This window comes from Triturus cristatus, chromosome 2_2 (assembly GCF_964204655.1).
Source record: "Triturus cristatus chromosome 2_2, aTriCri1.1, whole genome shotgun sequence".
NCBI classification, from domain to species: Eukaryota; Metazoa; Chordata; class Amphibia; order Caudata; family Salamandridae; genus Triturus; species Triturus cristatus.
This window is the reverse complement of record NC_140582.1, coordinates 839,820,243-839,833,018: the sequence shown is the minus strand read 5'-3', so window position 1 is coordinate 839,833,018 and position 12,776 is coordinate 839,820,243. Positions and strand designations below refer to the sequence as shown.

The following is a 12,776-nucleotide window of genomic DNA, read 5'->3' as shown; positions in this document are numbered from 1 at the left end:
TCCTACAAGGGCTTCTACTGGCCACATGTTTTTGTGGTGGACTTATTGACAAACTTGTGCCCATTATTAAGTCTGTCCAGTGTCCACTTGTCAAAACTGATTGTTTTGCACAACTGAATCTTCTGTGACATTCTGCTACCCACTGTTAAGAAAAAAGATGGGTGCCATTACTTGTGGTGAATCAAGTTCTCCTGAGATTTGGACAAGTAGACCCAGCTGTGAACTGTGGATTAACACCGTATTTTCCCTTAACTGAGTTCTTTGTGAAAATTCCTTCTGCGCCTCTTAGTGATGCCCAGAGTTTAGGAATAAGAGCATCTGTTTTGTAGCGACCATAGTAGATGTGTGGTATAAAAATCAATTTTTGTTGTCTGGGGGCTTCGTCTGCTTACTTTCTAAAGATCGTCTTTGCATCATAGAGCATATCTATAATCTTTCCCTAAACATCTGGTCGTAACGATGTGCTGCAGAACCATCCTCATTTGCATGAACTGCTGCAATTCCAGCTGCTGCAGAAGCTAACTCCCCTTTCCTCAAATTACTTTTGATTTTTACCTGGTCACATCTGTCAAATATAACTCTGTAAGAGGGCTCTGATATTTGCTGCCTTGATCAGGATGACAGTCATGAAGCTCTTCCTTTCCACAAAAGTCTATAATCATCCACACTCATTATTTAGGGGGGCTGTGTATGTGCCTGCTTTGTACCTTCATTACCTTTAGGCTGCCGAGACAATAGTTTCACATTCAATGGCCTTTGAGCAACACAAGAGCTTAATCCAGAGACTTGTCTGTCTCTAGACTCATTATTACTGCAGGAGAAGGGGCAGGTGTTTTCAAAAGCATCCGAACCTTATGCCATAAATGTTCTAGGATGGGGATTGATTTGATAAATGCCTGGGCTTCTACTCAAAATCTTGTAAGTAGTATTACTTCTCTTTATATGCAATGGGTAAATGTATATACTTCAAAGCCCTGTCTAAAAGTAAATGGAAATGGACGATACGATCCTGTGTAGCCTGTTTTTTTCTCACACAATTCTTTCTTCATCCTGCAACACAAATTCAGCTATATCTCCTCAATCAATCAATAAATCATAAATCAATCAATCAATCAGGGATGGTAAAGCGAAGCTACTCACCGATAAGGATCTCAAGGTGCTGGGAATGAAGGGGGGAGGCTTCATTGAGTGCTGGGGTCATCCGAAAAGCCAGGTTTTGAGATCCTTCCTGAACTGGACCAGATTGGGAGATTGAGGGATGTGGAGGGGGGGTGTTCCAGGATTTGGCTGCGAGGTAGGGGGAAGGACTTTCCTCCCGTTCTAGTCTTGCTGATACACAGGACGTTGGCCAGAGAGAGCTGGGCTGATTGGAGGTGTCTTTTGGGTGCGTGGAAGTAGAGACGGCAGTTCAGGTATGCACGCCTGGTGTTGTCAAGGGCCTTGTATGCGTGATTAGGAGTTTGAAGGTTATTCTTCTTTTGACTGGAAGCCAGTGGAGATCGCGGAGGAGTTGGGTGATGTGGCTGCGACAGGGGATGTCGAGGATCAGTCTGGCTGCGGAGTTCTGGACAGTCTGGAATTTGCAAAGGAGTTTCTTGTTGATTTCGGCGTAGAAAGCGTTGCCGTAGTCCAGTCTGCTGCTGATAAGTGCATGCGTGACAGTTTTTCTGGTTTCGGTTGGGATCCAACTAAAAGTCTTTCAAAGCATGCGGAGGGTGTTAAAGCAGGTCGAGGAGATGGCGGTAATCTGGCAGTTCATTGTGAGCGATGAGTCTAGTATGATGCCGAGGTTTTGTGCGTGGTCCGTCGGGGTTGAGGGATTTCAGCGGGCGGACGGCCACCAGGAGTGGTTCCATGCAGAGGGGGTGGTGCCAAGGATGAGGATTTCTGTCTTTTCTGAGTGGAGTTTCAGGCAGCTGTTCTTCATTCAGGTGGAGAGTGCTTTCATCCCTTCTTGGAAGTGGTTTCTGGTGATATTGGGTTTGTTGGTGACGGAGAGGATCAGCTGGGTGTCGTCAGCGTAGGAGAGGATGTTGAGACCATGGTTCCTGACAATGTTGTGAGGGGGGCCATGTAGATGTTGAAGAGGGTGGAGCTGTTGGTCTCTGTTGGTTCTGAGCGGTGGGGGGGGGGGGGGGGAGTATTACCCGCTGAGCCCTACAGGTGAGGAAGGAGCGGATCAAATCGGGGGCCATGGATGCCTGAGTCGTGGAATCTGGTGGTTAGGGTGCAGTGAGGGACGTGTTCAATGCAGCCAAGAGGTCCAGGAGGATGAGGGCTGCCATTTCGCCCTGGTTATGGAGGGTATAGATGTTGTTGGTGGTGGCAAGTAGGACGGTCTTGGTGCTGTGGTTGCTTCGGAATCCAGATAGGGAAATGTCCAGGATGTTGTTAGCTTCAAAGAAGTTTGTTAGCTGGGTGTTGACAGCCTTTTCAATGACCGTGGCTGCAAAGGGAAGCAGGGAGATGGACCAGAAGTTCTTGAGATCCGTCGGGTCTGCGGAGGTTTCTTCAGTAGGGGGGTTGACTTCGGCGTGTTTCCAGTCATCGGGGGAGGTGGTGGTCTCGAAGGAGCAGTTGATCGTACGACATTTTAGTTCGGGTGCGATGGCTGAGGCAGCTCTGTGGAAGGTGTGGTGCGGGCAGGGATCTGAGGGTGCTCCGGAATGGATGCTTTTCATGGTCTTCAAGGTGTTTTCTGTCATGAGCGGGATCCATTTGAGCAGGGTCTGTTGGGTGACATCGCATGAGGGGGGAGCTGGAGCAGTGAATGGGGGTCTTGGTTGTCAAAGATGTCATAGAACATCTTGATCTTGTGGTGGAAGAAGGTGCGGAGTCTGTTGCAGAGGTCTTGGAAGGGTGGGACGTCTTGTTTCGCTGCAGGATTTTGCAAATTCCTTGATGATAGAGAAGAGCTCTATGGTGTTGTGTGCGTTGGTGAGAATTCTATCTTGGGGGGATTTCTTCCTTGTGGATTAGAGGAGTTGGTGGAGTATGGTTGTGGCTGCTTTGTAGGCGGCGTGCGTTTCTGGGGTTTTGTTGTTCCTCCATGTCTTTTCGAGTCGTCCGCAGGAGCGTCTGGATTCTTGGAGTGCAGGGGTGAACCAGCTTGCTTTCTTGCTGTGTCTTGTGGTAGCTTTCTTGAGGGAGCAAGTGTGTTGGTGCAGTTCGTTATCCAGTGGTGGAGATTGCGTGCTGCCGTGTTTGCGTCTGATGTGGTCGGTGGTGGGGTGCCGACGAGGGCAGAGGTGAGCTGGTCTTCAGTGATTTTGTTCCAGCTTCTGCAGGGGAGGTGGTGGTTGTGCTTGTGTACGGTGAGTTTTTTGAAGGAGAAGTGGATGCAGTGGTGATCTGTCCAGAAGAGTTCTGTGGTGTGGCTGTAGGTGACGCAGTTTCCTTCGGTGAAGACGGGGTCGAGTGTGTGTCCTGCTGTGTGCATGGGGCGGTGACTAGTTGTTTCAGTCCTATGTTGGAGAGGTTTTCTAGGAGGGAGGCGGTATTTGAGTCTTTGTGGTTGTCCAGGTGGAAGTTTAGGTCTCTGAGCAGGATGTAGCCTGTGGATGCGAGGGCATAGGGGGCGAGGAGACCGGTGATGGCGTCGGATCAGGAGCACGGGGGCCTGTCGGCCTGTAGATGAGGGTTCCATGGAGTTTTGTTTTGGGGTTGGTCTGGATCTGGAAGTGGGGGTGCTCCATGATGGTCGTTGTGTCCTCTGGGCAGGGGTAATGCGTGTTTTGTGGACGACGGTGATGCCTCTTCTTGGAAGGATGGGTCAGTCCTTGCACAAGGTCTTGTATCAATTGGGAATGGCGGTGGCGAAGTCGGGTCCTAGTGGTTTCTCTGATGTAACTGTAGCAGGTTGCTAATCATTTTGCCACAATAGAATGATAGGTTCAATAAACGGTTTCAGAGTTCCTTAAAAATCAATAACTAGGAGGAACCAAAGATTATGGGGATTGTACCAGTGACTGCTGATCGTGTGCACAAATCTGGTGTACAAAGAACATATGTTGGGAAGACAAAATGAAAATCAGCAAGAAATGTACATTATAGGAGGTTCTACACTTTTGCTCTGTGGAGAACAGCAATGATAAATGTCCTGATACAGTCCTAATCACTAACTTTTGGGTTTCACTATCTCTTCTTCACTCTCTTCTTCACGGTGCATCTCCTTCAGGGATGAAATGGAAGATTTACTCACTAGTTAGGGTACGGTCACTCTAAGATTTGGTCGTCGATGAAAATTAGGATTCAAAGCGACGGACTGAGAACTGATGAATTCTCTATGACAGATTTGTTCCAGAGCGGTTTGGTCACTAACAAGGGACTTGGCAACCCGGAGGTTATTAATGGCAAAAGGTGGGTTTGAGGCTTTCGGGTGAGGCAAATTTTATTCAGATTAAAGACAAGGGATGTCATCCAAGGAAAATGGTTTTTGATGGTGCGGTGGAAACCAGACAGGTTTCCCTTTCTCAAGGAACAGAAATTGTCTGCCCCCTGCTAAATCATCTGCTTTCTGTGACCTTCAGATTTTCTGTGGAAAAAGCTTTACCAATAGCAGAGTATTGGGCAAAAGAGGAGATTAAAAACAGTACCAACTCTTGGCGCGTTGATTATCCACATACATCTTTAAGCTGCAAGTGAGACGGAGTTTGGAAAGGGTTCCAGCATTATGCCCTAGTCAGTGCAACAATACAGGATAAGTTATCCCTTGCCTCGGGGCTCAGCCACCACCTCGGGAATGGAGTCATAGAAATCGACGGAACAGACAACAAATCGAACACATTCTACCTGGAAGACTGCATTTGAAATGCAGAAGATGGTTAATTTAAATAGCTGTGAAAAGAAAGTCCCTCACAAACGTGATGAAGCAAAAATTTTAATCATGTTGGACTCTGAGGAACCAGATGTCAAAGCACGTTCACCTCATTGCCTGAAGTTTTGGACAATTACAAATAAGGTAAACTGCTATTAAAGAGACAATTTCAATCCATACATTTTGATATAGCTTACAGCAAAATATCAGTTAACCGGGGGACACAGTCCCATCAGAGGAAATGTATCAAGTTAAGTGAACGAATACACAAATGAGGCATGATGAAAAATCCCATATTGCTTCTACACTGTCTGGGGCTTAGATGAGACATTTCAATGATATGAAATAATATGATAAAAGTGTATAAAGCGCACTAAAACCCGCAGGTGCCAAAGCACTGTAACAGGACAGATAGGTCAACAGGAGGAGCACTTGAAAATGTAATACTGTAAAGAAGGCATATTCGATGTGTGATCACATTCTACTAAAAAAAAAACTCCACTTACCCGTGTCCGTCCAGCCGGATATTTCCCACAAAATCGTAGAGGTGTCGGTTAGGCCCTTCACATTCAATCCTGCCAGAGAGCCTCATCAAACCATCAATGTCCCTTATTTCTGACGTTAGCGGCAAACCCTGGGGGGAGGGAAAACATTTGTTCAAACATTATCAAAATACTTTAATATAAACATGAAAGATATTGGAGATTAAATGTAAAGACTGCATAAACACATGAGCATATTTAAGCACGTGTTTTATTTATATGTGTATTTATCCTGTAATGCGCGTGCCAAGTATCTTTGCATTGTTTTACAACTGTAATAATGCAATACCTGCTGCCAGACTCCATCACATCCTATATGTCGGCTCTGGTGGGGGGCTCAGGGGAGTAGTGCGTCCACTGAAGGAATAAGGCATTGACCTCATGGTCACAGTTTCTAATCCCAGGATTTCAATCAGCCTTTCACTCTTCTGAGGAGGATGAAATGAGTACCACTGCGCTGGGTAACACCACCCATTTGTAATTCTGCACCAAGAAACCCCCACGGGGTGAACACGAGGCGAACAAATACACATTGCGAGTAAACATGGTGCATCATGGGCACGGAATTTAGGCTTCTCCATTTCCAACCTGCAGTTCGATGCACTTAGTAAATCCTCTTGAGAGACTGAGGACTTCTAGCTCATTACCCGGCGGGGGAGCGGGAAATGTTTATGGCTTCTGGATGCTTCGTGAATACGGATTTCCTTACGCTGTTCATTCCTGAAGGGGCAGAGGCAGCCGAGTGCTCTAAAGCGGCAGCAGCAGCGGGCACGCGAACACCGGGCGCGCTGAATTACAGCCCTCGTGAGTACGAGGGAAACGGGATGTTTGTTGGCTGAGACGCAATTACCAAACACAGAACAAATATCTGTCTTCACGCACGACATTTCTGAATAATGAGCAGCAGCACTAGGGAGCGCAAGGCATACGGACGTAAACATGACAAACCTAATGCCTCACATTAATGGCTTCGGGGATGGGGTTTCTGGGCGCTATTATTAGCACTGCCCCGAAATAAACTGAGCTGGTTCACACACTTTAGTGACATGAGCAGATATATCGGAGTTTATAACCTGAGCCTTTAAAGTGCCAATTACCATGTTTTTCCATCAGTGTGACAGCAATGTTTCACGGCAAATTAGCGCATACGATTAATCAAACACTTTGTTCCAAACATTAAATAATTAAAGTTCTTTAATATTTTGCCCTGCTGTTTCATATCTTAATTATTATCCAACATGGAAACAGTAACCACTGCAAAAGGCCACAGGGACAATTCACCAAGATGAAGAGCAGAAAGATCAAGAAAAGTCACCAGATTACTAGAGCGACTGAAGGTTCTGGGCAGGAGCTGAAGAGGATGGGGGGGGGGGGGGGGGGGGGTCAGGGGTGGACGTCTTCAGATGCAAGGATAGACAGGGGCACGCGCTGACCCACTACTTGGAAACAACAGGAAATGAGTGGAAGGCGCTGTGTGCAATACCTACCGTAACAATGACCAAAGCATGCAGCAGTAAATTAAGCAGTCACAGTAATTACAAGAGCAAAGACTGGGAAAGAATGCAAGTCACCAATGGTGAAATACGAATTTCAGCAAAAAAGAACTGTGTGTTTCAGCAGCAGTGAAAAGTGAGACACCCCTCAGAGTAAAATACAAGGCAAAGATTGTCGCTTCAAACTCGAAGGAGGCTTTTCTACTGTGTAGGGCACGTAATATTTGGATATTTTTTGTAAAATGTTATGTGCCACTTCTCACCAGCTTCTAAACATTTGAAGAGACAAAAAGGGGGCAGGCAAAGCTATTCAAGATGTAGATCTCAGCCACGGTACTCGGGAGATATGAACACCCAGCCTCACACGGAGGAAGTCCTTGTATCTTATGATGGAGATGCCCGAGGGTTGCGGTAGAGTGCCCCAGGGCCTTGTGCTTGCGTAGGCAGTTGGGGCATGTCTTACACGTCTGATCAGCATGCAGAGTGTAGGATGCCATAAACAGAATCCACTTCACTTAGGTGGACAGCGGAAAATAGTCCACGTTCAAACCCATGGCGATGGGCAAGAACTACGTAACACCGAGTGTCCGGCATGCAGCGATCAGCATGTAAAGTACTTAGCAGTTGCAAAGACCAACTGGCAGGTTTGAGATATCTTTGCAGCGACATAGAGCTTGTGTGTTATGTGCACGCCCAGAACTAAAATACCCTTGTAATTGGTACTTCTTCGACACAGGTGCATCAATACAGGAGATATGGTGGTATGTTGTCAAAAAATGAAAAACTGTATGCTAAAGGTACGACTCTACTGTCTCGAGATTAAAATGTATCTGTGCTGGAAGTCTTCAAAACAAGACTTTACCACCACAAGGATTATGGGGATCTCCTGACCCGGCTACACTGGGGGTGTGGAGATGCACGCAGCAGGGATATATGTTGGAATGCCATACGAGGACTGCTTTCACTTGGAATAATGAAGAAGAGGCTGAAGTTGACATTTCTTCAGGGCACTTATTTCATGTCTAGATATAGGAGGAGGTTCACGGTGTGTGCCTAGTTGAGACTAAACGGTGTTGGGTCAGTTGAGTCCAAGAGCAGTATTTCATTCATTGATACATTTAGGGACAACCAGTTTTGTGCATGCAATACAGGTTTCAAATTGGCTGCCACTTATTGCCAGTCTTCAGTTCTCTCACATATTCAAGTATTTGTAATGTAAACAGATAGTGGCTAACATTTTAACAAAAGTAAGTAAGAGCCTGCATTTTAGCATCTGCCAAGTTACTAGAAATGTGGTCTACTAAGATTCTACATTACCTCTCCTTAGGTGAGCAGCACTGAGTGCACCGTTCATGGAATCTGTAGGAAATGGACATCTTTGTATGATGCACCCACACATTTTGATTCTATCTGCTTTGCTGGCTTTAGAACTCTGTGTACTTTACCTATGCTAACCAGTGGGTTATATGTCTGGTATAAAGTGTAGAAAGTGCACCCAAGGCCTGGAAGGTAAATCATGCATATGTACTTCAGTACCTATTTTGCCATCTGCTACAGTGGCCGGGCAAAAATGGCTTCAGGCCTACACTGTGTAGCCCGACTACTGAAGTATAAAACCTGCACTGGGACCTGTCAACCTAACTCTTTTTGACAGAAGAAAACCTTCCTTTTGTATATTTATAAGTCACCCCTATGTAGGACTTGCAGCCCCCAAGGCAGGGTGCATGGAATTTAGAAGTAGGACATGTAGAAATTTAAAGTTAATATGTCCTTAAAGTGGCTAACACACTAAGGTAATTATGACTTTAACAATGCTCTGGCAGGGCCGTAGGAAATAATGGACAGAGGGATTAAATATTAAATTTGCTATCTCTGGAGTGGGACCAGAAAAAATATAATTAATTAAACCACACTTTTTAGTACTTATTAGAAGCTCAATCTAATGGTGAAGTTCCTAATAAATATTGAGGAAAACAGCTTTGAGAACGCTTCTTCAGTCTAATATGCATTCGCTCTGCAGCAAAAGCCCAGTGGATGATTAGTCAGGTATGAAAACTGCTCTCAGAGCAGAGACAATGGCTTGGGATTGTTTGCACTAGGGCACAAAGGAAATGCTGCAAAAGTTAGTAAAGTAACCCCAGGGAACTTTTACCCTATTAGTTAGTGAGGGGCCAGGAGTCACCCCCACCCACAAGCTTGTGCCAGACATAAGTTTGGCATCCCGTAGCCCGCTCCTCAGGACACTGCTGGACCTGCGGAAGAACAGAAGAGGATTGAAACTGCAGACCATGACCTGAGAGGAGCCCTTAAGGACTAGACCTGCACCCTCCTGATGCCAGGACAAAGAAGTGGACTTCAAGGGTTAGTTGCTTGGCCTACAAAAAGCTACAAGAGAATTTATTTTGCAACTACCAGCTGACCAGCTCCAACTGGATGAGACCTGGACCATGCTGGTTGACACTGCTGGAGTGAGTCCTGACTCACCAAGTGCTGTTCCCGAGGTCCTGAAACACCTGGCTGGAATCCTCCTACCAGCCCTGAAAACGTTTTTGAACTTGAAGACCTACGGAGGAGCAGGACAAACCTGCAGAGTCAATTTGCCTAAGGTGCATTGCCGCTGGGTCAAAGAAACAGGTTTCTTTGGTTTGGAGAGCTGTGTATCCAATTCAGCTGGACCTCAGCAAGATGATACCTGGCTTTGTGGAACCCTCATAGGATAGAGACTGTCGCCTTTTCCCGCTGGAGGATTCTGAGCTCCTAAAAAAAAGAGACCAAGTAGAAATCTTGATCGGGCAAGGGTGCCAAAAGTAGCCGGCTAGTGAGAGGACTTACCTGGGCGCGAAATTCTTGAAGATCTATAGAAGGCATGAAGTGAAAATCTGGTCCAATTATTTATTTACTTTACTTTGAATATACTCAGATAAAAACATGATATCAACATATTGCTTGAAGGAAAATCTGGGTGCTCTAAATAGTCTCACCAAATGTGTCATTAAGAAATCAAATGGCATAATCGATGATGGAATCTACAAAGTATACCATATTAGATGGATATGGCATATCTTGCTGTATTAGCCAAACAGCATAAAAACCACAATGCCCAAGGCTTTCTTATGTAGGCCTGAGCTAATCTTGTTAAAAGAGGTATCGCAGTCTAGTGTAGCAAAAGTTTATCCAAATACATATGGTTGAAAATAGGCTTTAGCATTTTTTAAAGGTTATTTTATTGCACGAATTAAACAGGTACTGTCCTGTTCACTCCCTATCACAAAATATGCCCTACTTTGTTAATATTAATGTTAGTCTATGATGTGTTCTTCTTCACTTAATCCCACAATTTCATGAAAGGTCAATGTTCTTAACATCTTCAAAAACAAACCTAAATGTTTGTTCGAGACCATTTATGTAGAATAGTTATAACAGTGTTTAGGGTTAATATTTTAGGACAGTTGAGAAAACATGTGCACTTGAAAACAATAAATAAATGTAGCTTACCTGTCGTATTTTTAGGTTTGTTTCCCCATCTAAGTTTGATGTCTCAATGTAGCACATAGCTTGTGGCTCACTGTTATACAAATAATGTTGTGTTAGAAAAATTAACAATACAACACTTGCCCACAAACGGTTTGCTATGCTCTCTTTTTACAATGAAATAAATACAAGTACTTGTTATGTTTGAATATTTCTATTCACGTGTCCTAGTGGTGAGTTTGTGGGAATATGCACATTTCAAGTCTACTTCTGATGGAAATTAAAGTATTTGAGAGGGACAGGTCAATTGAAATGTGTCAGAAATTTCTCTTTTCTCTTTTTGAAAGCAATTTCTGGGACCTTTGTCTCTAGCAAGGGTGTTCACTTTTGCTTCTAAGATTCTTACCTTGTACGTTTGGTTCTAGAGATGAAGATCTAGTCCACAGAAAGTGCACATTGGAGACTCCTGTGCAAAAACACTGTTTTAAGATTCTTTCAATTTACAGCATTTATTTTCTTTAGTCACCATTTGACTGATTTAAAATAAGTATTTTTTGACAGGCAGAATCATAAGGGAAAGAGAAATTCTGCATCTAGTATTGCACAGAACTATAGAGCAGGAGGATATATGTGCACCCACCTAGATTGGGGACCTGGGAACCCTAAAACGAAATGCTAACCAAAAGTACACAACATTGGAAGTGCTGAACCACAAAAAGCAAGTCATGTGGAGGCCTAATATACCAACTATTGACCACATGTGCTAAACCTTCTGAATACAACTACTTTGCGAACAACTGGCAAACAGAAAAAGTAACTCACCATGAAAGTGAAGTACACTGCCCTCATATGTAGTAGCCTTTGTCATAATTGACCTGAACCTCTCCTTTTTAGCATGCGATACAGCACCACAGGAAAGCTTCTATCACTTATCTTCACACAGACTTAAGATGGCTGCTCTTTAAGATGTACCCAATTCGAGATAAAGGGGAACATGTTCCCACAAGGAAAGATATTGTAAACAACCCACAATAAAAATAATAAGATTCAAGAACGGGCACCTATAGCATTTTTCCCCCAGCCTATCTCTAGGCTTTATGCTGGAATGGAAACACTACTCCAGTGGAGTTTCAATAAATATGTAAAGTGCAGTAATCCACAGATAGTATAGTTTACATACAAAATCATTCCGCTTCAGTGGACATCTGCCAAAAGTAAGCTGTTCTGGAGGCAATGATTAAAGTATTATTGTTATACAGAGTGTTTTAGACTAAAACACTAAGAAGACCAAGAGAATTATTTAAGAACATTAAAATACTTAAGAGGAGTAGAGAAATTTAAAGACAGAAATGTCAAAGTATATACTGATATTCTCTGGGAGCAACACTAAGGGCTGCTCTCTTACGAGTATAAACCTATTGTATCTTACAGCAGTGAATGCGGTGTTTAAGAGGGCGGTGTTCAGCTGAATTTCTCCAGTAGTCTGTGTACATCGATAATACCGCGAGATGCTGAAAATGCATTGAGCTATCTCAGTTCTCAGTGCTTCTACAGGTAGTACCCTGAGCACATTTTAATCCTATTGATGCGGTCTTTACAGATCTCCTTTTAAAATGAAATCAGTAATTGATAGCACGGCAGCTTAATGATTTAACCTAATTCACTACTGTCCATGCTAGAAAGAAAGCTTTCCAGAGGTTTGGTTTTTTAACGGTTTGAACTTTAACTGCTGCGCCTGTGTGCGAACAACATCACATCGGAAACAAATGAGCAACTCTTTTCGGATCTGTATCCTTCAGAATGAATACAAGAGTCCCCCAAACGTTTTGCAGTATAGTGGGGTTTGGTAAAATCAGAGGCTGCGGTCCCGAATTAGCACCGCCTTTCTATCACTGTAGAGCATCATAAATTGCTCCATAAATTGGCATCTTTCATTAAGGAAATGAATTTAATTCTACAAACAGTGACTTGACAATTATGCTACAATGGCACGCAAATTATTCCCTTGCGAAAGTTGAATGGCTTCTTTAGAGAGCGGCCACTGGAGCTCATTGTTCCAGTTGTCTTCCTGTGTAAAGGTAAGAAACCTAGAATTATTTTTGTACAGCAGACCGAGGGTGGACACTTGTCTATGCATTGCTGATTTAGAAGGTCCAAACCAAGACATTGCATTATTGCAGTTTCAGACCGTTTCTAGTTTTCAAATAAGTGTTCAATATTGGAACTTAATATATATTAACATTATTGTCACTGTCCTCGGACCAGAGCATAAGTGTTCAACGTTTATTACCGAGGATGTTAGCCCTTAGCACTCCAAAATGATAGTGCCTAGACGATGGTGAGGACCAAACTGAATGCGGCAATAACACTACTAGAAACATTCCACCTAATATCCGCTAACACAGATAAAGAAACACGGTCTGTCTGCCTCATATCTCTGCTACTGTATTGCGA

The 12,776-nt window shown here is 44.0% G+C and overlaps 1 protein-coding gene across 6 annotated transcripts in view; it reads right to left on the bottom strand.

Annotated features, from left to right (window-relative positions):
- The window catches only part of ATP8A1 (ATPase phospholipid transporting 8A1), a 1,017,459-nt gene that overhangs the window by 697,325 nt on the left and 307,358 nt on the right, over positions 1–12,776 (bottom strand). For 4 of the 6 annotated variants that reach the window (XM_085642166.1, XM_085642168.1, XM_085642167.1 and 1 more), the window contains exons 8-9: positions 10,347–10,416; positions 5,323–5,450 (exon numbers count right to left, since the gene is read on the bottom strand). In XM_085642166.1, the coding sequence (XP_085498292.1) occupies positions 5,323–5,450; positions 10,347–10,416 (198 nt within the window). Of the gene's footprint in view, positions 1–5,322; positions 5,451–5,647; positions 6,137–10,346; positions 10,417–12,776 lie in introns of those variants that run through there. The other 2 variants (XM_085642170.1, XM_085642171.1) reach the window with 2 other exon arrangements.